The 25422-nt window shown below is 36.9% G+C and overlaps 1 protein-coding gene across 1 annotated transcript in view; it reads left to right on the top strand.

The window, feature by feature from the left end:
* The window catches only part of LOC145978030 (sun domain-containing protein 1-like), a 42064-nt gene extending 17308 nt beyond the window's left edge, over nt 1–24756 (top strand). Inside the window, exons 2-13 of the mRNA XM_083110416.1 lie at nt 905–977; nt 2439–2525; nt 5956–6048; nt 6831–6983; nt 7442–7479; nt 9174–9500; nt 10899–10941; nt 13599–13688; nt 15899–16014; nt 17148–17315; nt 22651–22743; nt 24476–24756. Coding sequence (XP_082966542.1) covers nt 905–977; nt 2439–2525; nt 5956–6048; nt 6831–6983; nt 7442–7479; nt 9174–9500; nt 10899–10941; nt 13599–13688; nt 15899–16014; nt 17148–17315; nt 22651–22743; nt 24476–24613 — 1419 coding nt within the window. The 3' untranslated portion in view covers nt 24614–24756. The remainder of the gene's footprint in view (nt 1–904; nt 978–2438; nt 2526–5955; nt 6049–6830; nt 6984–7441; nt 7480–9173; nt 9501–10898; nt 10942–13598; nt 13689–15898; nt 16015–17147; nt 17316–22650; nt 22744–24475) is intronic.
* The last annotated feature ends 666 nt before the right edge of the window (nt 24757–25422 follow it).

Raw genomic sequence — 25422 nt, forward strand, 5'->3', positions numbered from 1 at the left:
CTCAGTGTATTTTCTCTTATCTGCACAAAAATATTTGATCATAATTTGCGCAACAGGAATGGAACACAAACTGAAATTGCTTTAAGGAAAAGAAAGTTAAATAGGCTTTATAAATAAAGTGAAGAATGTGAAAATTCTTATTTTGCACTACATAGGTTACGGTAAATTTCGATAAATAGAAGTTTTAAAAGTATTTTTGAGTGTCTGGTCAGCAACCAATTTTATAAGCAATATTTTTCGTATGGCCTGAGAACACACATGCAGCTGAACCCTTTCATTTATCTTGCACGTGAGCAGCACGGATATTTCATAGAAGAATGATCATTACAAAGCATAGCTTTTCTTTCTCCTATCGCTCCTTCTTCCATTATTTAAATCGGTACAGATTTGTAAAACTGCTTCACGTGTTTGCTCACCGTGGGCTACCCATCCGGAACTGGGACGCTCGAAGCAGACGACAAACGAGCTCTCTCTAAGGCGTGACGTATTAACATGGCGGCGGCGTGTTTTCAGCGCAACGCTAGCCTCGCAACTTTGGAAGTCTCGTTTCTGCCTTAAACTGGACGCAGAGAAACGCGAGAACTTGCAGGGGTCATTTTTCTAGGGTGTAGTTTTTAAAATTGTTGTAAAAAAAATTGAGTGGAAATGTCCATTATTATTTCATTATGTATCTTAACGTTTTCCACGCCCTTTTAAACAAGGGTCAACGGAAGAAAAATAAAATTCAAATTCAAATTCAAATCTTTTCAATTCTCTTAATGTAGAATTTTGAAAATATTCATTTGATAGGAAAAATGTGGAACTGAATCACTTCACGGAATACATCCATTCTATGCTACTGTAACAGCACTTAATTGTATTTCAAAAATGCATGTAACAGATATGTTTATTATTATTATTTAAGGAATTGCCAGTTCGAAGACCCTCGTCAGATTCCAAGATTAGATCACCAAGGAAGTGCTCTATTTGTCCAAATGGTATGTAGAATTTATCTGGATTGATCATTAATGGTCAGGTGATAAGGGACTTATATGGATGAAATGTTATCAATCCCCTCCTTTTGGAGGATTGCATCCAATCCTGAGTGAAGTATCTCTTGGATCCACTATGAAAGCTTTTGCTAATATAGATTTTCTCTCATTAAAACAAAGTGTACCTACCAGTGGTAGCTTCTGCCCATCTCCTTCAAAACACTAAAATGTTCCCATGTCACTTCTTCCACTTGTCTCCTCACAACCGTTTCTATCTGTTGTCAAGTCTCCTGTGTCAAATGAGGCTTGAGTTTTCAAAATAAAAAAAAGGTGGGGTTGCCATAGAGTATTTGGTCAAGAGCACCGGATTTAAAGAAAATCAAGGGTCTGTCGTAGGTTTGATACCCAACCAGGCAAAAGACATTTCACCTGAAGACAAGTGCTTTCTCGAAACGTAGTGTTAGATAAAGTAAAAGGTAAAGTGTTCCCCTGTGCTTAAAACCAAGTAACGCCCCACACTTTCTTGATCCGGTCGTGAGAGTGGGGGTGATGTGATCAGCATCACGCCCTGGACAGCCTTTACCCCCCAGAGTTTCCCCCAGGTACTAAAGTTATTCGACGCTGGGTGGGCGCTGGGGCCGCTTCCAACGTTAGAAAAGTTCCCGGATTTGAACCGGCTGGGGATCGAACCCAGGACCTTTAGAATGGTAGTAAAATGCGTTGCCGACTGAGCCACCGTGGCCAGTAGTGTTAGAATACGTATAATTTAAAGTACTATACAAGGTCCAATTAATGTAGAGCCACTGTCATTAACATTCAGAGAATTAATAATACATAATCAAATAATACAAACCTACAGGAATCTTGGATTTCTAATAAGAAATGCTAAAAGTTTAAATGATATATGCTCTTTGTGTATGCTCTACAAATGTTTAGTTAGAAGCATATTAGAATATGCTTGTTCCGTATGGGCGCCAAACTGTGACTCCCAGAAAAATATGATTGAACGTATACAGAAGAAATTTCTCAGATTTTTGTATTATAAGAAGTATCGAATATCGCCAATAATTCTTAAAATATCATACAATGATTTATTAAATGAATTTGATTTTGTAAGCCTGTCAAATAGACGTGAAATTTCTCAACAAATGTTTCTGTATAGAATAATAAATGGACATATTGATAGTAGTTCTATACTAGAGAGAATCTGGTTTAATGTGAGACAGGGTCATTTACGTAATAGACGTTCAAAAATTGTAATTGTAATTTGTATATAACTTTATAATAATATTTTAGGATTCTTTTGCGTGCATCTTGATTGCATTTTTGATGTGATGTTTAATTATAAAATTAGTATTGCTTAATGTGTTAACACTGATTCAATTTTACAATGAATCTGTTAATTAGAACTTTATTAAGTAACAATTAATCTATAATAGTATTGATATTCTTGCATATAATCTGCAGCAGTAGGAAACAATAGCTGGGCAAGACTCAGTCCTAACTATAAACCAGTTACCGCGCCAGGATCTGAAACTGGTGTCTTCCAGGTTGGTAAGTGTCTTCTTTAATATTTGTAAAATACACTGCTCAATTGATTGATTTGGTATTTTAAGTCCACTTTATGCACAGAAAGGCTAATCGGGACTGGACCTACAGTTTAAAGTGGGATCCGAACCACTGTGTGCCTCCACCAGGTATCGAACCTGGGACCCCTTGATTACAAGGCGACGACGCTACCACTGCGCCATTGGGGAGGCCCACGCTGCTCAATCATTTACATAAAATGTCTTAGAGTGTGCCTTTGATCAAATTTGCTAATTTCAAACTTTAATAATTCATCTTGTAGTGCAATCTGAAAAGAGTATTCATCACATTTTAATGAGGTATCCGTAAGCCAAGCCAAGGTACACCTGTTTTTACCTTCAGCTTACTTGTTGAACTTATTGCATTTTCACATAATAAGTTGTGGAAGAATACCTTACAGTCTCATTATTAATGTACAAGGGTATATCGTAAAGTTTTGATTATTACCATGAACAGGATGACATAGAATGTTAACTGTGGAATGCCACTCTGTAGAACCACACATTTGTCAGCGTTTCACATTTCCAACACATTATAAAAGTCCTGCGATTACCTTGAGACCCACTGTTCCACTTTTGTAATGACATCATCTATGTTCTCTCATCGACTACCCAGAGTGGCTTTATCATTACAGGAAATAGAAAAAGGTTGCTGGGTGCAAGATCAAGTAAAATGGGGGATGGGGCAAAACTTTGTAGCCGCACCTGTCAGCTTCCACAGCGAACACTTGGCTGGCATGGGTGGGTGCAATGTTGGCTAGGAGACAGATGCCTTTGCTGATCATATCATGGCATTTTTCTTTCATTGTCTCTCGCAATTTCTTCAGAAGGGCATAGTTGTAAGCACTGGCGAGAGTTTGATCCTGTGGAAGGTAATTGGTTAGGATTATGCCAGGGCAGTCCCAAAGATTAAACATAATGATCTTTCCTGCAGATTTCTGTACCTTGGACATTTTGAGAGGAGGGATATTTTCACTCCATGCTTATTTCTTTGTCTCCAGATCTTGCAGTTAGACTCAGCATTCATCCATAATTATGAGATGTGCAAAGAATTATCTTCATCCTGGTACAACTAAAAGTAAACATCTCCTGCAAAAGTTCACATCAAATTTGCTACTGAAATGGAGTTAGCAAACAGCAAATCCATCATGATGATGCTTCAGACATGTGCAGTTCGTCATGCATAATTTCCACACTCTATCATGACCAAGACCAACTTAATATTATGATCACTTCGTTCATCTTCGAGCCCCCACTTTCTTCATTGTGTCAAGATCATCCATGATTCAGTCCTGGATCAAGATTCATCTGTGAGGAACATGTGTGTGCAGTTTGAAAGTTCGTTTTCCACATCACAATAGTGTCATATGATGAACTATCACCACCATACATGAACCCACTTCTTGACAGGTTTGGCAGTTGCTTTTACCATTCAAATGGAGAAACTTAATAACGGTGTAGGTTTCAATTTGTTGCATCATGCAGGTTACTGATATCTAGCGACAAAACTAGTTGACATGAGTAGATTTAATTTACATCATCAAGCACATAAGTATCAATGATTATCATAGGCATGCGCAGACCCTCTGATTAAGGAGAAAGGGGGGGGGGGGCAAAAGCCTGGATGAAAGTTCGGTCAAAGAAAGAAAAACCTCATTCCATCTCACTGTTTTATCGTATTGATGGGTGCTAAATAGGGGCGTATATAGAGAGTATCTGGACCCACCGAAAATCACTCTGTTAGAAGAATTCCAGTTACCATGGCACAAAAGTTCTTTGCTCCCCTCCCCATTTATTTTCCTTCTCTGTGGTTCAGACTAATTTACATATAACATGATTTTGTACAGCAGATTCAAAACAATATGCTAATAATAAGTAATTTGCTGGAGAACAAACTGAAGTAGTTCAAGTACATAGGAATTAAACCCGCCGTAGTTGCTTGAAACTTTCGTCAGCTTGAAAATACTTTTCATAATGGCAATAAGATCTCTCTACACTAAATTTATAAGTGAGAGTATTAGGAGAGGCAACTGCCCACACTTGCCCCCCCCCCCCCCGGCACATGCCTATGATGATTATGCTGATCAAATTACATGTGGATGGCTCAATACCTTCATGGTGGTGATAAAAATTTTCCGACCCCCTATCATATGCATAATCAACATCTTTTATTCGTAGTTTACCTTAGTAGGGTTGATCTGTACTTTTCTCACTTGTAATTATCATTTATAATGACTAGGGCTCGGAACTTGAAGACCTTAAAATAGCCAAAAAAAAAGACCTATAAAAAGACCTAAACATATAAAAAAAAGGACCTAAAAAGGGAAAAAAGGGCATATAAATTTGATCCAAATTAATTAATAACTTCAGTTTTAATTACATATTTAATGAATAAAAAAATAAAAAATTCTGGTGGTATGGAACACACAGTGTGAAAAACTGAAAGCTTCAAAACAAGAGAAAGTTGCCACTTACAGCGTGACCTTCCAGACAAGTTAAGGTTAAATGACCTTGTACCGTACCTGCTTCAGTCGTCCAAAAATATATTTATTTATTTCTTATTTTTATTTATTTACTACAGAAAGGATGTTTAAGAGGTGATGAACTGATGATGATTCGAATTGAGAATGGGCAGTAAAAATGTAGTCGAAAGAAGGTGAAGTTGCAAAAAAAAGCCGTTAAGACCTAAAAAGAGGCTAAAAAAGGACCAATAAGCCAAAAAACGCCCAAAAAGGTAGAAAAGGACAAATACAACTCACCTTTTTCTGGCCTACAATGACCCAAAATGAACATATATTATGTTGGGCCTCGTCTTCGGACACTAGGGAAAAAAAAGGATTTTTCCTCATTTTCCGAGCCCTAATAATAACCAATGTAAATTACTGTGACTGCTGACATGCAATTATGTGTGAAATATATAATTTTAGGTTGAAATTTTTTTAAAGGGAACAGTGGTCTCCCTTGACATTTGCAAGATTTTGTATTTTTCACACAATTCCTTACACAAGATGACAGTATTGAAAAAAAAACTTATGGAAGGTTCACATGCAAAGATCCAACAAATAAATATCCATTTAATTTAAATTTGATTCTATAAGAAAAAAATGTTGTAGAATGAGGGAAAATAAGGCTAAATTTGTTGTAGAACAAGGCAATAAATAATTTACGTGTTGCAAAATGAAACAATATGAGCAAAAAATGAAAAATCAGTAGAGCCAACTGGGGCACAGTGACTGCAGCTGAAAGATATTTGTGTGAAGTAATTAATTATCCCCTCACAAATCAAAAGCTTAATTACCACACTAGGTTTGCAGCTAGATTGCATTTAGACATGATATGATGACATTTTATATGCATACAATTCGAAGAAGGTTAATTTGTACAACTTTGTTTTGCAGAGAGGCCTGGTATTCTAAGCTACGGTCTGGATGATGACAGCGTGCGAGATGAAGGAGTGCCTAAATCTCTTTTCTCAAGAGCGAAGGAACACGGTGAGTTCCATTTACTGACTGGTTGGAACTATCCTAAGCTGTACTTATTTCGTACTTGAATGTCAAAAATGTGTCTTACTTGAAATTGAGGGCACACAGGAGATGTTTATGTAGAAATTTAAACCACAATGCAGATAACCTCATGTGAATTTTTCTCCTAGTTTTCACGTTATAAGTGATGAAAATTAGTGAGGCACACTCTATCTTACAAGGGTTAGTTCAAAACTAAGTTTCACATACCAACATTCTCAGAAATGATATACTGACAAGGAAAAAAGTATTTGAGATGCAATTAAACAAAGCATGGTGGAGTGGTGAATGCTACCACACATTGTGCACAACTCTGGGTGTTCTGCAAGATCTCGCACAGTGGTGACACAAGGTTCAGGGAGGAAAGTGTAGGCCACCCCTCCTACAGTCCTGATCTTGCACCCAGCAACTTCCACATGTCCCTGCTTTAAAGATGAAGCCCTCTGGACACTGTTACACCAGCAATGAGGATATGGAATATACTGTTAGAATCATCCCCCCCAAAACAGGGCACTGAGCTTTTTGCAAATGCTTTTTTCCACACCAGTTCAGTGATATGATGTGTCTCAATCACAGAACAAACAATGTGAAAAAGTAGAATGTATTTGTTTCCCTGAATAATTTCCTCTTTTGCATAGGTAATTTGCAGTATTTACTTTTACTTTTGGACTAACCCTCATGTAATGGTATTTCTAACTCGTTACAAATATGTGAATCAAATTAACAGGGTTTCATTCTCTCTTTTTGCACAGCATGGACATCTAGCATTTCATTGTTGTTGCAGTGGTTCATAAGTTTTGATGGCTGGCTTCTTATGAAAAGTCGTGATGTACTAAGGACAATACTAGGAATATCTGGTTTTCAATGCATTGTGTTTATTGCATTAACCCTAGCAACATTATTAGGTAAGTGAACATATGCTTGCTTTTAGTAAATTTTGAAGAAATAAAATATCAAGATTAATATCACTGGTTTGGCATTTATTTAATCTCATGAATACTATGCAGATTTAGGTGTTGCAATGCACTGGCATGCACTTACAGATCTGCAGCAAAAAATCACTTGAAAAAACAGCATTGTGGACTACACATAAACTTGACTGGAATATCTCTGGTACAGGTTTCCTACGTTTCATTATTTTCAAATTTCGAGTGTGATAGAAATTTTGGAAGCATGCACAGACATTGAGAACAAGGGAATCATTTCCTACAAGCTACTATATCTACTATGTTGTACTATTTGAATATTAACAAAATGAAGATAAAGAGAATATTTATAAACTGATTCTAATACTTAAATTAAAATGTCATAAGAATTTGAGTGTTGTAACAGTGGCTTATACCTTAACTTTTTATCTTTCCAGTTTCGGCAAAATTTCTATCATTATTCAATGATAATTCGGTAAGTACTGAGTCATTCAGACATTTAAAAAATAGTTTACATTTAAACATTTTAATCTGTAATGTAGGGTTCTCAATTGAAGTGAACTACTGGGGACACTTTATGTGTTCGAAAATACAAACTAAAACTGTGGTGTAGGAATGTATAGATATGATTTATTTTAATACAAATGCAGATAACTAGTACTGCTCCAATTTGATTCAAAATGGCACATAGTCTATGAAGAATTTAAACAATTCATTCACCCCAATAAATAATGTATGATTCTGTTGGATTTTTACTTTAGAAAAATAGAGTGTACGCTAGAAATTAATTTAACAAAGCCCCAGGAATTGAATGTTTATATCACAAAAACAATAACACAACTATTGTACTACTTTGAACCTCTTGCCGATTCTATGCTTGAATTTTGTGGTAATTGAAACTATGCCACATAATCTACCAGGTTTCCTCTGAAATATTCACAAAACTGGTTATCGAGATAAACAGATTACTAATATAGCTTGTTATTTTGAAACCAGGAAGTTAAAGTAGCTATACAATGAAAAATGTGACATTTACAGAAATAGGACTTCACTTTACATAAATATGAATAATGTTGACACACATCATCATTTCTCTATGATTTCCGAACATATCACTTGAATTGTATCCTCAATTTTGTGTGCACATGCATGTACAGAGTGGATCATATTTTATCTCCCCCAAAGTCAACTGGAGCCATGGTGGTATAGTCAGTAGGACATCTGACTGCCCACATTGGATACCTGGGATTGATTCTCAGAGTGGTTGATCTAAGGTCATAATTTTTTCAGCCTGTCCGTACATAAAGCAGCTTTGGGGTTCATCCAGCTTAAAATAAATAAGTAGCTACCTACGGGCAACCTGAGGGAAAGGTGGCCATAGCATGGTGCTGATCACATCACCTCCACAATGGCAGAGATCGCGATTGTGTGGGGCCTATCCCCATATGTCATAATGTGCCTCCATGGCATGGTGCAATATGCACCAGGAACTTTACCTAACCTTATGTAGCAACATTTGTTTGTAAACTTTAATTGACGATGACTTGAAATAGGAAACCTTGTGTTTTGTCCTGGTGATGACCAAGAAGTTGGAGATGATGCCGAGAGGACCAGCACTGGCCAACAGTTGCTTCACGCTCAATAAAGTGGTAGTACTGAAAGATGTCAACTGGTAACAACACCCGAATACAGGTATCTCCCATATTTAGGCAGCTGCAAGGCTTCCTGCACGTTGGTCACTTCAGACAGGAATCGCAGCAGGAGTTCATCCGAACAAGTTTCATTCATGAAATGCAGCAGGGAATTTTATAGTCCAATGAGGATCGTCATCACCTTGTGCCAGAGCAACAGCATAATGAGTAATGATGTGAGTCTGACAATGAAAGGGAAGTGTGCAGAACCAGAAATTTCTAAGCCTCTGGCATCCTGATGCTTCTCCGTGCAGTGCCCACTGTGTCTCCTGAATGGAACTTGTTCGGATGAACTGCCCTGATTCATACCTAAACCAGCCAATGTTCTATGACAAACTGATTTCAAGGCTTGCAGCTGCTGGAGCATGGGAGATTCATGCTCATATGCATTTGGCCACTGGTAGATATAATATGGACAACCCTGTATGAAACCACCATACACACAACTGCAATAAAATACTATTCTTTTCTCCTGCAGGCCGTAACTGAATATGTAAGTCAACTAGGCTGGAACACAGAAAAGGACCAGGTTTATGAATTAGAAAACCAAAAACACTTGGAACAAATCGTTCCCTTACATTTTGCTAGATATTATTCCAAATTGGCACATCTTGAGCGGAATGCAAATAAAATGGTTAACATGTTCCGCCAGCTTTACCTAAATTTCCAGGATTTAGAAATGAAATGCTACAAGTCGACTGAATATACATCTCAGTTAGAAAGATTTGTGAAGGATTATGAGGAGAAACATAATATGCTTAACAGTGATGTTCAGCAACTTCAGTCTTATCTTCAAATTTTTAAGGTATGATAGTAAGTTAATTGAATTGTACAGTCAACGCCAAAGGTTAATAGTAGGCAAATTGTCCATCACTATTTTCATTACCTTTTATTACATATTCTGTGTTGTTTAAGGAAATGGAATGTTGTTGATTCGAAGCAGATGTTGGCCTCTATTTCCTGATCAGTTTATTTCAATGCATTGTCATCCCAGTGTGGAGAACAAACTGAATGAAAATGGTGGTGGACAATTCGCCTACTGTTTCTATTGCTGCCGGGTGTACTACGTTGTGCATAAGTAGAAACTGTTGAAAATGAAGGTCAGATATACACTTCTCAATATTTTTTAATTTATTTATTTTACATTGCTTTTCTGCCACTTTCGACTAATCCCAAAGATGAGAATGAGTGGTATGATGAAGCTGATGAACGGACTCTCACAAAGGTGTGCTCTGATAACCACTTGTTGTTGGGCAATGTGGGGCCCTTCAATGCATCAAGTTCCATAGCTGTTGTTTACTTGTTTTCTAGACTGGAGTCAGTTACTACTTCCAAATATTCTACATTGAAATTGTAGAATCTCTAACGGGGATTGAAGCCAAGATCATTCTCACCAAAGACAAGGAGTGCTAACCACTGCTCAGTACAGCGTTAATCATAAAAATGGCAATGCAGTACTTGTGCATTTATATTGTGCGAACACTACTTAAGCAATTGAGCTGTATTGTACATCATCTTTTTCTTGGTGACATGATTATGCCTTGTTTCCATGACAGACAAAACACAATGCTGACCAAGGTAGTTTATACTTCAGCAAAACACACTTAACAATGTTACTTTTACATTCTATCATGGTCTTCCTCACACTTGAAACCAAACTTAACTATGAACTATGGTTACTTCAGGTACATAAATACTGGCCAGATAATAATACAAAAATAACAAGCAATACATGCATGCAAGATTGTTTTTCGGATAGAATGTAAGCTGAAGAAATTATAATGGCAATTTCTCTTGATTGTATATTATGCTCTACATAGTAGTGAATTTATGAATAACCCATTGTGGGTACAAGTATAACTGAAATAAATTTGTTTGACTTATTGTATACTTTATAAAATCACCAATAATACTAGATAATATACATTTTTGTAGTTGCACATAAGAAAATATGTCCACATTACATGAAAATAAAATTGCATTATTTTGTTCAAAAACTGTAATATAACTGTATCATGCACACACACACCACATCCCCCCAACCCCATGCATACACCAGTGGCAGATAATTACACCTTGGTGTAAGTTTTCAGCTGTTCACAAAGAGAAAAAGATAAATTGAAGGTAACAATAATTGTTGTTCATTTATATTATTTTTACATGTTTGAAGAAGAATGTACATTTTTCTTTTCTTTTTTTGTAGGATTACATTAATAACAACAACGGGGGTGAAATAGCATTAGAAGGTAAGATAATATTATATAATTCTATGATTTTATCTGCAATTTAGTACCAATATCGTATATTTTTTATTATTGTAGATAAAATAATGGTCTGTGAATCCAATTGCACATAAAGAGTACAACATTTTGAAAGAAAGAACACCATTTTGCAAGTTTCAATTTTAAGTTATGTCTCGCACCATGGCCAGGCAGTGTAAGGTGCCAGACTTTGAGCTCTGGCTATGGGACGAGCTTACGTTTGAGTCTCCTGAGATTTCTGCCTCTGTATGGGACCAGTTGCCACCCACCATCATGAGGAAATTGGGCGAATGAGTAGCGTAACCCATCCACAGAAAACCTACAAGAATGACTGGGGGTTCAGCATGCTGACTGCATGTCACACCGTAACTGGTTGGATGATAAGATACAGTATGTGATATGGATATAGTTGAATCAGGCCCGTACCCAGGGGGGCAAGGTTGCCATTGCCCATCCCTCGAGCCATGAAATATTATAATGGAAACCTATAAAAACCTACAAAGATAACATGGACGATTTTTAAGATTTTGAGAGAATTTCGATTTTCTTCTTCCATAAATGAATGTGTTGTTTCTGGAGAGAGGTAGACTCCAGAAGTCTGCGGTCTACTATATTTAGTAATTTTAGTTTTATAACAATTTATGCGAGGCTATTTTCGAACTGCAGTCTCGATGTGAAAATGTCCTTTTTTTGGTTAATTCACATTCAGACTGTTCTTCATTATAAGAATCATTCCATAGCGTCGGTGGTTACATTCAGGGTACAAATTCCCATTTGGCGGAAGGGGGATCTCCCACCTTTCCACCAACGATCTTGTTCTATTATAATTCCCCCCCCCCCCATCAAAATTTTCCGAGGGTAAGAGTTTGTGTTATAACAACAAAGATATGCAATTAGTTTTGACTTCAAACATACTTTACTAAGAATTTTATCATAAACGCATACAAAGAAGGAAGAACAAAGAATGATGTCTGCCTGTGTGTGAATGTTGCATGCACCTCTTGTTCTCTCTCTTTCTTTAGGGCTGGTAACAACATGTGGTTAAAACGTACTTGTACAGTCATAGATAAGATTTCAAAATTATATCAAATTGGGCTAGTAAGGAATAGAGCCGTAGCTGTGAAGGGAGTTGTCATTGTAACCCTAGGCTCCAGGAACACAGTAATTAGACCAACCTGTTATTTTCCCTCCATTTCTCACCTCCTTTCATCGGGAATAAAACATAGCACTTACATGCTAATTTAATAGAAGACTAATGCCTTCTTAAAGTTTCTCAATTTTTGTCCCTCCACCTAGATATCTTTAATTTTGAATCGAGTTTGCAGATATGAACAATAACACTGCTTCAATGAAGATGATGTGGGATGCACAACTGAACCCACTGCCCTTTTATAAGCCACATTTCTTGAATGATAAGTTTTCCTTTCGTCAGATTCAACAGAGAAGAAAATGGTACATAAAATTTCCACAATGTGAAAGTATGCCAACTGCATTTAGGTAGGGTGTGTGTGTGTGTGAAAAATCGGTGCAGGGGGTGCGAAAACCTATTCTCATACTGGGCGCTGAAATCTAGCTCCAACTCTGATAAGGAAATACTTCCTTTCGAGAGACCAATATTAGATTTACACCATTATAGAAACATAACACAATAAAAGTATGAAAATTTAATTATCATTATGAATAAAAATCAATAATTAAATAAAAGGTAACACTCATTAAAAATATTTCACGTATCTTCCAATTTCTTGACATATTGAACCAGTTGTTAATGGAATTAATTTGCTAGTTTATGATAATTTGTTTATATAAATGTATAAAAATAAATGAATGAATTTAATAATTGACATAAATTTCATGACATACACACACATATATATATAACCACAGATTCAGACTCCCCCCCTTAAGAAAATCCTGGCTATGGGCCTGAGTTGAATGCATATTGGGTTGATGATATTAAAGGTTTGGACACTAATACTAAAAAATTGGTAAAGATATTGGGTGTGTATGAAAGAGAGATTTTTCATTAACAGCAAAATACTCTTGTGCTTGTGAAAGTACTTGAATAGTGTAACATGACCAGATGCTTGTACATATTATACATTGAAACTTATGTTGGGACAATTAAGTGCTATTCTGCTGTTAATGTGCAGCTACCTGCAATCTATCTGTAGCATCTGTGATAAAGAAGATACCCACTCTTGCTCTCTTCACACTTAAGCCAAAGTAAAGGATAGATTTTCTGATGTAGGATTTTGGGAAGACATTAATACAACTAAATGTGTAGGTAAGAAATCTCAAATATGATTAAAAGTCATACAAACTTGCAAATACCAGAAAAGATGTAAAATAGAAATAATCTTTTCTGGTTCTAACCAAAGATAACAGGCCGCTATTATATTTAGCATCGTGTTCGAGGTTCAGAAAATAACATATGATTTTTCGTCACCTTCCAAACCCTAATAATCACAACACATTTGTTGTCACACCAAAGGCTTAACATGAACTAGAAAAAGAACAGGGTGCCCAAACATGAGAAGGAAAAACAATAACCAGTACAGAAATGTAGGAATGAAAGATTCAATAATTTATCACATGTTATTTGTGGCTAACTATTAATACAGTTTGTTATTTCATTGCAGAAGAAAATGTGAAAAAACTTCTACATGATCGTTTGGCTGCTTTTCATGCAGATAAAGTAGGAATGCCAGATTTTGCCTTGGAATCAGTAGGTATGGCCAGAAGCAGTTGAATAATTTATATGCTCAGATAATTCCATTTCTCTAAGTAGTATTCCCCGGAACATGTTGCAGGGTGAAGGGCCACAATTTCCGACAAACAAACAAAAGTAGCAGCAATTTAAAAATTAAATACTGGCTGGTTCTATAAAATTGAACCGATACCACTGATATTGGTTCAGTCAGAATAAAAAGTAATTACATACTAAGACCGGAAAGCATCTGAATTTATTTATTTTTGGTCTTTCATGGACTCGCGAACTCCGCTAGAATGCTGTGCGACACTTTCCTGGAGTCTAATTTTCATGGAAAAAGTTTGTGTGAAAAAACTGGATTTTGCGATAATATAACATGTAATTTAACATAAGGCGCATCCAGAAAGTAAGTTTTCCACTCGCCCACAGGCGGCAGGCCATGCGTATTGAAACCGGTTTTGCGCATGCGTGAGAGGCACATGTTCTGGCTAGTGAATGTCCTAGAAGATGCCTCCCAAAATCCTAAGTGGTGTTGCGACAGTGATGAAGCATGGCGGCTCTTATTCCATCTCCCGCTCCGTGCGATGTTCGTTCGGTGATCAAGTTCTTGAACGGACAAAAGATACAGCCGATCGAAATTCGTCGTCACCTGTGCCAGGTCTATGGGCCAGACATCATGAGCAAGCTGATGGTGTGTCGTTGGTGCAGGACATTTACTGAAGGATGGCAACTGACGACGAGCGCAGTGGGCAGCCATCGGCTGTTATGGACGAGCTTGTGGAGCAGCGCATATTGGAGGATCGTCGCGTCACGATCTCGGAACTCATCAGCCATTTCCCGCAGATTTCTCGGTTGTTGTTGCACGACATTGTTACCAAACACCTCTTGTTCAGGGAATTATGTGCCCGAACACAAAGGAAAATGCATGGGCACGGTGCTGACATTTCTGCAGCGTTACCATGATGATGACGATTTTCTCAACCGGATCATCACAGCGGATGAAACGTGGGTTGCATACAGCACCCTAGAAAGCAAACAGCAGTCCATGCATTGGCGTCACAGTGGATCTCCATGCAGGACGAAGTTCAAACAGACTGTGTCGGCACGATAAGTGATGTGCATGGTGTTCTGGGACAGACAAGGCGTTCCGCTCATCTAGTTTCTGCCCAGAGGTGAGACTGTGAACGCTAACCATTACTGTGAAACACTGGGGACATTGCGACAAGCCATTCAGAATAAGTGGCATGCTAAGCTTAATGCCGGGGTGATCTTGCAGCACAACAATGCGAAGCACACTGCAGCCCTTCTGGATAGGTTCGATTGGGAGGTGTTCGATCATCCATCGTACAGCCAGGATCTCGCTCCGAGTGATTACCACCTGTTCTTGCACCTGAAAAAGTTCCTGTCCGGTCAACATTTTCACAGCGACGAAGAGGTTCAGATGGCTGTCACACAGTGGTTCAGCACCCAGGCGGCAGACTTCTACGACGCAGGTATACAGAAGTTGGTCCTACGCTGACAAGTTCCTGAATTCCAGCGGGAAATCTGTTGACAAGTAACTGGACAAGTGCTGTATCTGTGGCAATAAATCTTTGATTGAAATAATGTTTCCTTTTTGTCCACGACCCCAGGGAAACTTACTTTCTGGATGCACCTAATATTTTGATGTAATTCTCAAACATTTTAAAGCAAAAATCTTGGTAAATTGATGCACATAATTAGAGAGGAATACTTACAAACTAATATTAATATATATATTGAATAACTTTTAATTATTACAATTTTCAAGCATTATTAATTGCATCAGTGGGAGTCGGTAAGAGTATCAGCATTGGTATCGGCTTACCCCTATTATATGCCAATGTAATTTAATTATGGTACACAATTTTTGTCCTTTTTTGTATTAATAGAAATAGAAGAGTAACAAATTGTACAGGGAACCAAGTTGCACATGACAAAAAGCTGAGCATACTTCTCGCAATGCTTACTTTTTGTAGGAAAGGGTAATGGACAAGAGGTACTGAAAGGCAGCTGATGAAGCATACCTTGGCACCAATACAAATGCAATTTTTCTGTCTGATCATTTTTGCAGTTTCATGTAAATGACATGCATGCACTAAAATGCTGAGAAGCAATATTTTACGCAAGATCTTTGTGGTCAACTTTAAGATATTACCACTTAGCTTCATTTAAGAATTTTCTAAAATACTTCCATTCCAATTCAAACAGGTGGTAGTGTGATTGGCACTCCAAACACAGACAGCTATCCGTCAGAAACTATACTGAAGCTGTTTGGCATTATTCCTTTATCGGTTGGAAGAACCAATCCACGTCAAGCGATTGAGGTAAGTGAATATCACATGTATATGAATATTACTTGTAAATGCACATTAGTGATATGACAAGAAAGCATCAATGGGAGTCTAATAAAATTCACCACACAGGGAAGGACATTACATTTTTTGGTGTGATCTCCTAATTTCTCCGATAGCCAGTAGTGTGCCTACACATATGAAATTCAGTCATGGTGATTTAAACTCAATAAACTACATAATTTAGTAGGGATGGACTAAAATGAAAATTTAACCAATCTTAATTAACAATGCGAAATTTACCAATCTGAATTAAACTGCAAATGTTCCATGGACATAAATTACTTAAATTTTAAGTCTGTAACCTGGTGACTGTAATATACTTTGCACATAACTTTACTAACAAAACAAAATACAACTAATTTTTTTCACTAAAATACAAATTATTATAGATATATTGGTTGGTTGATTTGGTGTTTTAAGTCTACTTTATGCACTGTAAGGCTAATCAGGACTGAACCTACAATTTAAAGTAGGATCCAAACCACTATGTGCCTCTACCGGGTATCGAACCCAGGACCCCTTGATTACAAAGTGACGATGCTACGTACCACTGTGCCATCGGGAGGCCCTTATAGATAAATCCAATTGGTACAAATCTGTAATTTTAATAATACACCATGATTGATTGATTGATTTGTTGTTTTAAGTCCACTTTATGCACAGAAAGGCTAATCGGGACTGGACCTACAATTTAAAGTGGGATCCGAACCACTTGTGCCTCCACTGGGTATCGAACCCGGGACCCCTTGATTACAAGGCAACGTTGCTACCACTGCGCCATCGGGGAGGCCCTAATAATACACCAGAATGCCCACAATGGTCCATACCAATAAAGTACCAATCAAACCCACTTTGATTTATTGACTGAATTAGGTTACTTTTGGCTAATCGCAAAGATGAAGATGAGTGATGATATGATGAAATTGATGAAGGGGGCATGGACTCAAACCTGGGACCCTTGACATCACAGCATGCTGTGTTTACCACTCTGGCATGGAAGTCTGTTAAGTTCATTTTCAACACTATGATTTAGTGTTAACACATTCTTGTATAATCCTAATTTTTCTGCATGCATTAACATGAAACTTCCACTTCATTTGCAGGCAGGCGTACACCCAGGGCAATGCTGGGCTTTCAAAGGATCCAAGGGCCAGCTGAGATTGCAACTAGCAGGCTTCGTCCTCATTAGTGGATTCACCATCGAACACATCCCTCGGTCTCTCTCCCTTAGTGGGAAACTGGACTCTGCTCCAAAGGATTTCTCAGTGCATGCACGTATTTACAATTCATCATCTGTGCATTCATCCCATACTAGAGTCGACGAGCGATATGAAAGCGGCTGACCTTGACAAGTCCGCGCAGAGAGAGAGGGAGATACATTTCCGCTGTTGCCACCTACTCACCGTTCGAGGTTCTCGCCATTCTTTCAAAATAAAAAAACAATGGCTTACATTCGAACAATTGTAAATTGCCGCTGCACGGCTATTATTGCAACAATCGATACCAATCCAGCACGAGTATTACCAGAAAGATTTAGACAATCGTATTGTGTTGTAAATTAAATGTATAGAATCTTGAAAGTAAGTGAAAGAAATTAAATATTTTATTGACCATTATTGTATAGAGAAAAAGTTCTCTTGCGAGCCGATTTTTATTAAATTAGATTTGAAATAACTTCCAGTGAGAAAGTTACAAAGAAAACTCCAAATTTTAAGTTCGTATAATATTTACAGCGATATGTTATTTGGTTACTGAGAAAACGAGAGAAGAACTTGATTCATTCTTTCGCGGCGCGGCAAAGGCAACTTCGTTTGCCGCAGATACCAGGCGCCGGTCTTGTGCCACTCGCAATAACAAAACAACTGTCTGGCATGCATAACATGAACTGAAAATAAAAAATAAAATGCCATTTACTTACATAACGCTCATTCCGTACTGCTGTCAATCTCGTCACTTGATTCAAGTTCTTCGGAATCCGTGTCTTGCAAATTTATAATGACCTTCTCGATGACATTCTCTGACTATTTCACGCTGGAAGTCATCTTCTTGTATTTTTTCTGCGTGAGCCACACAATCTGCCCACTCGGAAACACCTATTCTGTCTATTGCTTCGTGAGTCAGTTTCTGTACGTCGGCAATTTTGAAAGACTTGTTCTTGTCAGCTACGTACCCCTTCACCTGGGCCCAAATCATTTCAATCGGGTTGTACTGACAATGATAAGGTGGGAGACGAACAACTCTGTGACCATATTCTCTTGCTATTATATCGATTTCGTAACTTTTGTGAGTTGGTGTATGATGTTTCACCAACTGCAACAATTCTGCTCGGGTTTGCGTGCTTGTGTAGGGAATGTTCTTGTTACAGAGCCATGCCATAATATCTGCCTTCCTTGTATTCGAACAAGGCGTTTTATCCACTTGCAAGGAATGTATGCTCGTGTTGTCCATTACAATCACGGATTCGGGAGCGAGAAACGGCAAGAACTGCTCGCAAAACCATTTTCGAAACACGGCAGACGTCATTTCTGAATGATAGTCAGTACTGTTTGTTTTGGAGCGGAAAACCAATTTACTTTGGGGCACAAAGCCTGTAGCAGCTGAACCAGCATGACACACTATAAGACGAGCACCTTTTCCTAATGGCACCTTTAACCCACCAGAACCATCACTCATTCTCCAGCAGCTCGTCTTCGTGTGATTCTGGTTGACCCAGGTTTCATCTAAATAGTATATATTTGCAGTACCAGCTTTCCTGATTTCGTGCATGGTTCTGAGGAAGATCACTCTCGCAGCTACAACATCACCCCTCTCCATTAAAAATTTCCTCCCGTCGTTGCCTTTCCTATATCTGAACCCCATGTTTTTCAAAATTTTTAACACTGACCACGTACTGCCTGCAAACCCGATAGCTTCCTTCAATTTAGCCCTAAGTTTCACTGCAGTAGGAAATTCGCCATTTGCGTACATGTCAAATATAATATTACGCAATACCCCTTTATCAAAATCGTTCAAGTGCGTAACATTCTTTCGCCGATTACGACGTTTGCCAGGCGAGCGAAAAGAAACCGACCCTGTATCACCGATCGACGACCTGGCTTCCTTCGCAATCGTCTGAACTGTACGTAGACCTATCCCACATGCAGCCGCTGTACGCTCCTGACATTTAGCAACACCGCTCCCTGACGAACACGAGGCACTGTCTTCACTGCGAGATTCACTTTGGAAGAACTGATACACTTTGTACACCATATCTCGTGCTTGTTTGTGTAGAATACGACGCTTAGGTGTTTCTGTAGCCATCTTGCACACGTATATTGACAAATTTTTGTGATCACACTGAAGAAACACGAACAGTCACAACGAAAACCAAACCGATTCTTGCCGCTCGTAAAACAAAAGAACGACATCGCGCGTTTTGCACGGCAGTCTCCACCACCTCCTTTTGCTACTGCGCATCGAGGCTTGTTCAAGGTCAGCCACTTTCATATGGCTCGTCGACTCTAGTCAAAACACTCCAATGCTTCACCAGTCCAATATAGATACGAATCAGATTTTGTTCCAACTTTCTTTCCTATTTGTACCAAAATTCCACGGCACCTCAGTTTGACCTCCAAATCTGTGAACATGGATTTTCATGGTTTCCACTCATTGTCAAAAACAAATTACCTCACTTTTCTCAGGTATTTTCACTTTTGAATTGTGTTTCGAGTTAAAAGAGAAATTATTCATATAGTACATGTATATGTACATACAAGTACATATGTAAGGTATAGCTATCCTCTGGGCATTAAAGCCACATGGGGTGTGTGGAAGGTAGGGCCACACATATTCTTGATCTCTGCCATAATGATGATATGATCAGCACCATGGTCTACAATACACCCTTTAACAAATTCTACAACCCTGTTTTAACCTTTTATCAAGTCTAACTAATAAACTTCCCAGCCCTGAAGGTGTTTGGAGGTCGATCTGAAAACGAGGACAATCAATGGAGGATACACATGTTGTGTCTGTCTTGGTTAACTTTTCCAAATTTCCCAGTCAATAGGAAGTCTGTATCACAAACCCCCTGGTACAACTATAAAAAAAAATACATCTTGAGGTTTCAACATTGTATTCCCGTTGTTGCGATAAAGAGAGATTATTGAAGTGTGTGTTCTTTTCTTTATCTTTTTTACCTTGATGGTAATGTCATATCCTTGAAACTTTGATGGATACAGTGGCGTACGCAAGGGGGAGTTACAGGGTTTAACCCCCCCCCTTGAGCTTGTAAAATATTATGAAAAATGCTGTGGAAAAAATTTAAATGGCCAATTTACCACAGTCAAAGATCTGGGACAATACTATTACTATATCTACTACTACTACTACTACTACTACCACTAATAATAATAATAATAATAATTTGAATTATTATTTCCATGTAGCATGGAGAAAAGCATAGCATTCCAAGCACATGCATCTTTCAGAGTGATGCACAAGTTCTTGAAAGTGAAATATGAGGGTAACTATGATTTAAAAGAGAAATAAAATGTTTTGTATTTCAGTTGCAACAATGTTCAATACTCTGGCGTACGCAGTTTTTTTGGGGGGGAGGGGCCGGAATAGTAAATGTGGATAACACATGGCTTCGTTTTGGAGGGCAGGATGCATAATAAAATATTTCGTATTTTTGGAGCTTTTCAGTCTATTAAAATTGTATTCAAAGACAAAAATGGTAATCGGGACTCACTTTAAAAGAGGTTTCGTATTTACACATTTTGATTTTTTAAAGTTCTTAACGGATTTTTATTTGAAAATTCTGATTTTCTCAAAATTTTGATAGGGGCTGTAGCATCATCGGTAGAGGCATGCATATTTCGTTTTTGACAAAAAGAAAACGAAATTTGAAATAACACATTGCAATGTTAATTTTTAAGGTTTCTGAAAGGTGTGAAGTGTATTTTCCTACCCTGTTTTGCCACGAAATGATGCGAAATGAACTGCAAATTGCGAAATAGACTCTTAAACACGAAATTTACTGTTTATATACCTACGCGACACTTTCTGAAGTCTGAAGTATCCTGTGTGTTATGCAATTCACGGAAAATTGATTAATTTTGCTGTAAATATTTGAAAAGCAAAAATGGACTCCTGTATACAGGAATAAACTTAATATTCTGGTAATGATTTAATGTGCTATTAGAAGGGATATGTTTATTTTGTGTAATAGTGCAGTTTTTAAATCGGGATTATATTCACATTTTTAAAACCAAAATGTAATTTTATATACCGCTTTTTCACAGCTATAACAGCGAAATTTCGTTTTATTTACAGCTTTTGAACCCGAAATTGACTCTGTTTTTATACTGAAATTTTGCTTTTTTATTTACCAAAAGTATGTGCCTCTAACCATCGGCCATGCCTCTACGTACGCCAGTGTTCAACGAACATGTCTTTTTTTTGTGTGAACAATGAGAATTAACTAAAGAAAGTTCTTGGTTCGTTGTTAGAGGCTAATGTATAGACAAAGGCTAGGCAGACAAGAATACAGTCACCAGTCTGCCTTCCCATTGTATTATTTACCACAGCACGTTTGAATGTCTCTCTTTAAAATGTCTCACCTTGTTGACTAGACAATTATTGAAACGACAATAAGCTTAACTATTGGAAAATGTTTTGTTGGTAAGAACAGGGAGACAATCCAGATGTGAATTATCGGGGACATTTATGCGGGGAAGAAGCCGGAAAAATTCCAACCAATTTCGGGAATCGAATCCGGATCTCCCGCGTAATTGTCAGATGCTCTACCGACCAGACCACCGCAGCTTCTTGGATGAGTTCCATACTTTAATTATTTCAATTTATTTTAATATATTTTCTTGTTTTATGGATTTTCTTCACATTTAAAATGTCTCACCTTGTTGACCAGACAAAAAACAAAAACAAAAACAAAAAAATGCTCCCAGGATTTGTTAAAAATTGAATGATTAGAAAGTAATTTCTTTCTAATGTTTTCATAAATGGTATATTTATGTAGATCTCTACTACATAATAGTAGTAGTGGTATTAGTAGTAATATTAGTAGTATTATTAGTAGTAATTCAGCTAATTAATTAACTATAAGTATTATTAATTAATTGTGATTATTATTATTTAATTAAAGTATAATAAATCAAAGGTAATGTGAATTTGGAGAAAGTTTTAGAAATAACCCCCCCTTGACGAAATCCTGCGTACGCTACTGGATGGATATTTATGCCTTTTATTCTCATCTGATCACAATTTTAACAAGAATATGCATTTTTGTGCATGTAGCATCATCTCACATTCCAATGGATGCATGCAGATGTGAATCTTTAGCAATTTCCAATAATTATATATATATATATATATATATATATATATATATATATATAAATATATATATTTTTAAATTATTAAAAGTGTAAGAAGGTATTAGTGAAAAAATATTAACATGCCACTAAAATTATAAAATTCCTAACTTTATATTGTTTATTAATTTCAACAATATATTCATTGAATACCGTTAACTGAATTTTTTTAGACCTGCCATTTTATTTGTAGAACTCCTTCATTTATTAATTGCTTTTTCCTCTCCTTCAGGGACTGTCTTCAGAAGATGACACTGAGGGTGTGCTCTTGGGAACATTCCGCTTCAACATTGAAGGACTGCCCTGGCAATATTTTGAAGTCGAGGTAAATTGGTTTTCATTCAAACTTCCTCTTCAATGTGTGAAAAGTCTCATAATTGGCTTTAAAATCTCAAATATCAATGAGCTCCTTCTACTTTAGGAAGTGTTAAGGTAATCTCTTACGTTCTGTGCTATAAAATAATTACATGTTATTAAGAGTTGCTTCATCACATTTGATGAGAATGAAACAACAGTGAACGTCAAGAGTTTTTGAGTGTTTTGATGAAATGCTGTAGTTGATAATTTTGTGTGTACCAACTGATAAAAAATATTATATTTGTATACTGTAGTAAAAATTTGTTAACCCTCCATCGGTCACATTATATCTGTATTATTTTTTTCCCCCTCTCTGTCTAAATACAGTCTGCGCATGGTGCCTCTTTGTGTGTGGGCACAGTAGCCTGTTTGTATCTGAGAGATACAGAGCAACCGATCCCATTTGGGTTATTGTCTGCTTGTAGAATTTAGTTAGAATCTGAAAGAACACTTAACGCATCTGTCCCATACTCTTCAGCAGTGATGATGAATGCAATGAATATGATACCATCAGTGATAAGTAGACATGCATATTTCGTTTTTGACAAAAACATGAAATGTGAAATAACACATTGGAATGCTAATTTTTCATGTTTCTGAAAGGCGTGAGGTACATTTTCCTACTCTGTTTTGTCACGAAATGATGCAAAATGTGAACTAGACTCTTAAACACGAAATTTACAGTTTATATACCGACGTGACACTTTCTGAAGTCTGAAGTATCCCACAATTCACGGAAAATTGATTAATTCTGCTGTAAATATTTGGAGAAGCAAAAATGGACCCCTTTATACAGGAATAAACTTAATATTCTGGTAACGATTTAATGTGCTATTAGAAGAAATATGTTTATTTTGTGTAATAGTGCAGTTTTTAAATCAAATTTGGGATTATATTCACATTTTTAAAACCAAAATGTCATTTTACATGCCGCTTTTTCACAGCTATAACAGTGAAATTTTATTTTATTTACATCTTTTGAACCCGAAATTGACTATTTTTGTACCGAAATTTTGCTTTTTATTTACAAAAAATATGTGCCTCTAGTGATAAGGGTCGTCTTTTGGCGATTGTGGTAATGCAGAGGTAAGAGAAGGTGATTTAAGAGATGATTCGGAGACTGAACTGGAATGTGATGGTGATTGCAACGGCAGAGCGGAGCATGTAAATAAATTCTTGTAAAGTGGCAAATTAGAATGTAATCATGAATATGTTAGTATCTCACAGATTCAGCGCAACTGATCTTGTTACTTTTCCAGGTTTGACCGATGAAGTGTTAAATTGAATCAGTAAACACTATATTATTGTGTATGGTACACTAATATTTTATCCAAATCTTGCATTTTTCTTATTTTTACGTCACTTGTCTGTCACTTCTGGCAAATTGTGTTGATGATTACATGAAACTGAGTCACAAAGAAATGCTCATGCCAGGACTCAAACATGAGGCCAACAGTGGAGAGCTCAAAAGAGTGTAGCACTCAAAATGCTCCAAATTCCCAATCAGTCCATGTTTTCTTTAGTAAGTTTGTTATACTGTGTGGGCAGCAGTAACTAAAATTTTAAGTAAATACATTTTGTATTCTTCGTCCTGTTATTGTTGATATGCTCCATTACAAAGGAAATACTAATTTTGAAGTTTGGTCCAAAAATTTCACTCTTACTTTATAGGTGTATAATTGAAAATCTTCTCTTTTCAGAACAACAAAAATATGGCTTTCAACATTGTTGAACTGAAAATCCTTTCCAACCATGGCCATAAGGAATACACTTGCGTTTATAGATTTCGTGTCCATGGAAAATTCTTTGACGAAGAAGCAACAGGGGGACTACATTGAAGTTCAACTTTTATCTAGTTTGCAACATTCTCTGATACTAATTTTCAATAAACACAGAAATTTACTTTCTATTCATCTCTAGATTCCTTAACATTATTAATTTGAAATAAATGTTCAGCATTAAGTTATTAATTAGTTCAACCCACTGGAACCAAGGTTTTGCCAAATGTGTTCCAGTATTTATAAAGAGCAGCACATTGATAATAAAAAATATATATAAACTGGCCATGAGTTGTTTAGTCACTGCAAAATTTGGACATTTTCACTTCAAATTCTTAATGTTTCCTTGAGTCTGTCTCAGGGAGGTTTCAAACAGAAGTGATACGACATGCTACATGTGCTGCTTGTAACTAGAAATTAGCTGTCTTTTCAATAGCATCTTTGGTATCACCTCGGTCATGTGGTCAGGCAAGCCAAGTGAATGTTTCTTTATACAGATTGGAAAGGTCCAGTGTGAGTTGTCACTTCGGTCTGAGATTTTGGTGAAAGTTTGAAATTGTTTTTCATTCCATAAAATCAGACTAATCTTAAATTCTGAAAATTATCTTCCTGTTTAGTATTGATAAGAATCTCTGTGTGGATTCTATTTTATTCTATTGGTATGAGTTCATATAGGCATATTGGTTTATTGGTAAAATTACCAATTATTTTACCTATCTGATATATCTATAAATATCTTATAATTTAGTTTAAAATTCTGCCATTTTCTTGTAATTTTTATGAATAATCTCCATGCCCTACTTTTTACAAAAGTAAATGTCTAAATATTAAGGATGGGACCGATTAATCAGTACTCTATCGATATCGGC

The sequence above is a fragment of the Lepisma saccharinum genome, chromosome 24 (assembly GCF_977018435.1).
Source record: "Lepisma saccharinum chromosome 24, izLepSacc3.1, whole genome shotgun sequence".
NCBI lineage: Eukaryota > Metazoa > Arthropoda > Insecta > Zygentoma > Lepismatidae > Lepisma > Lepisma saccharinum.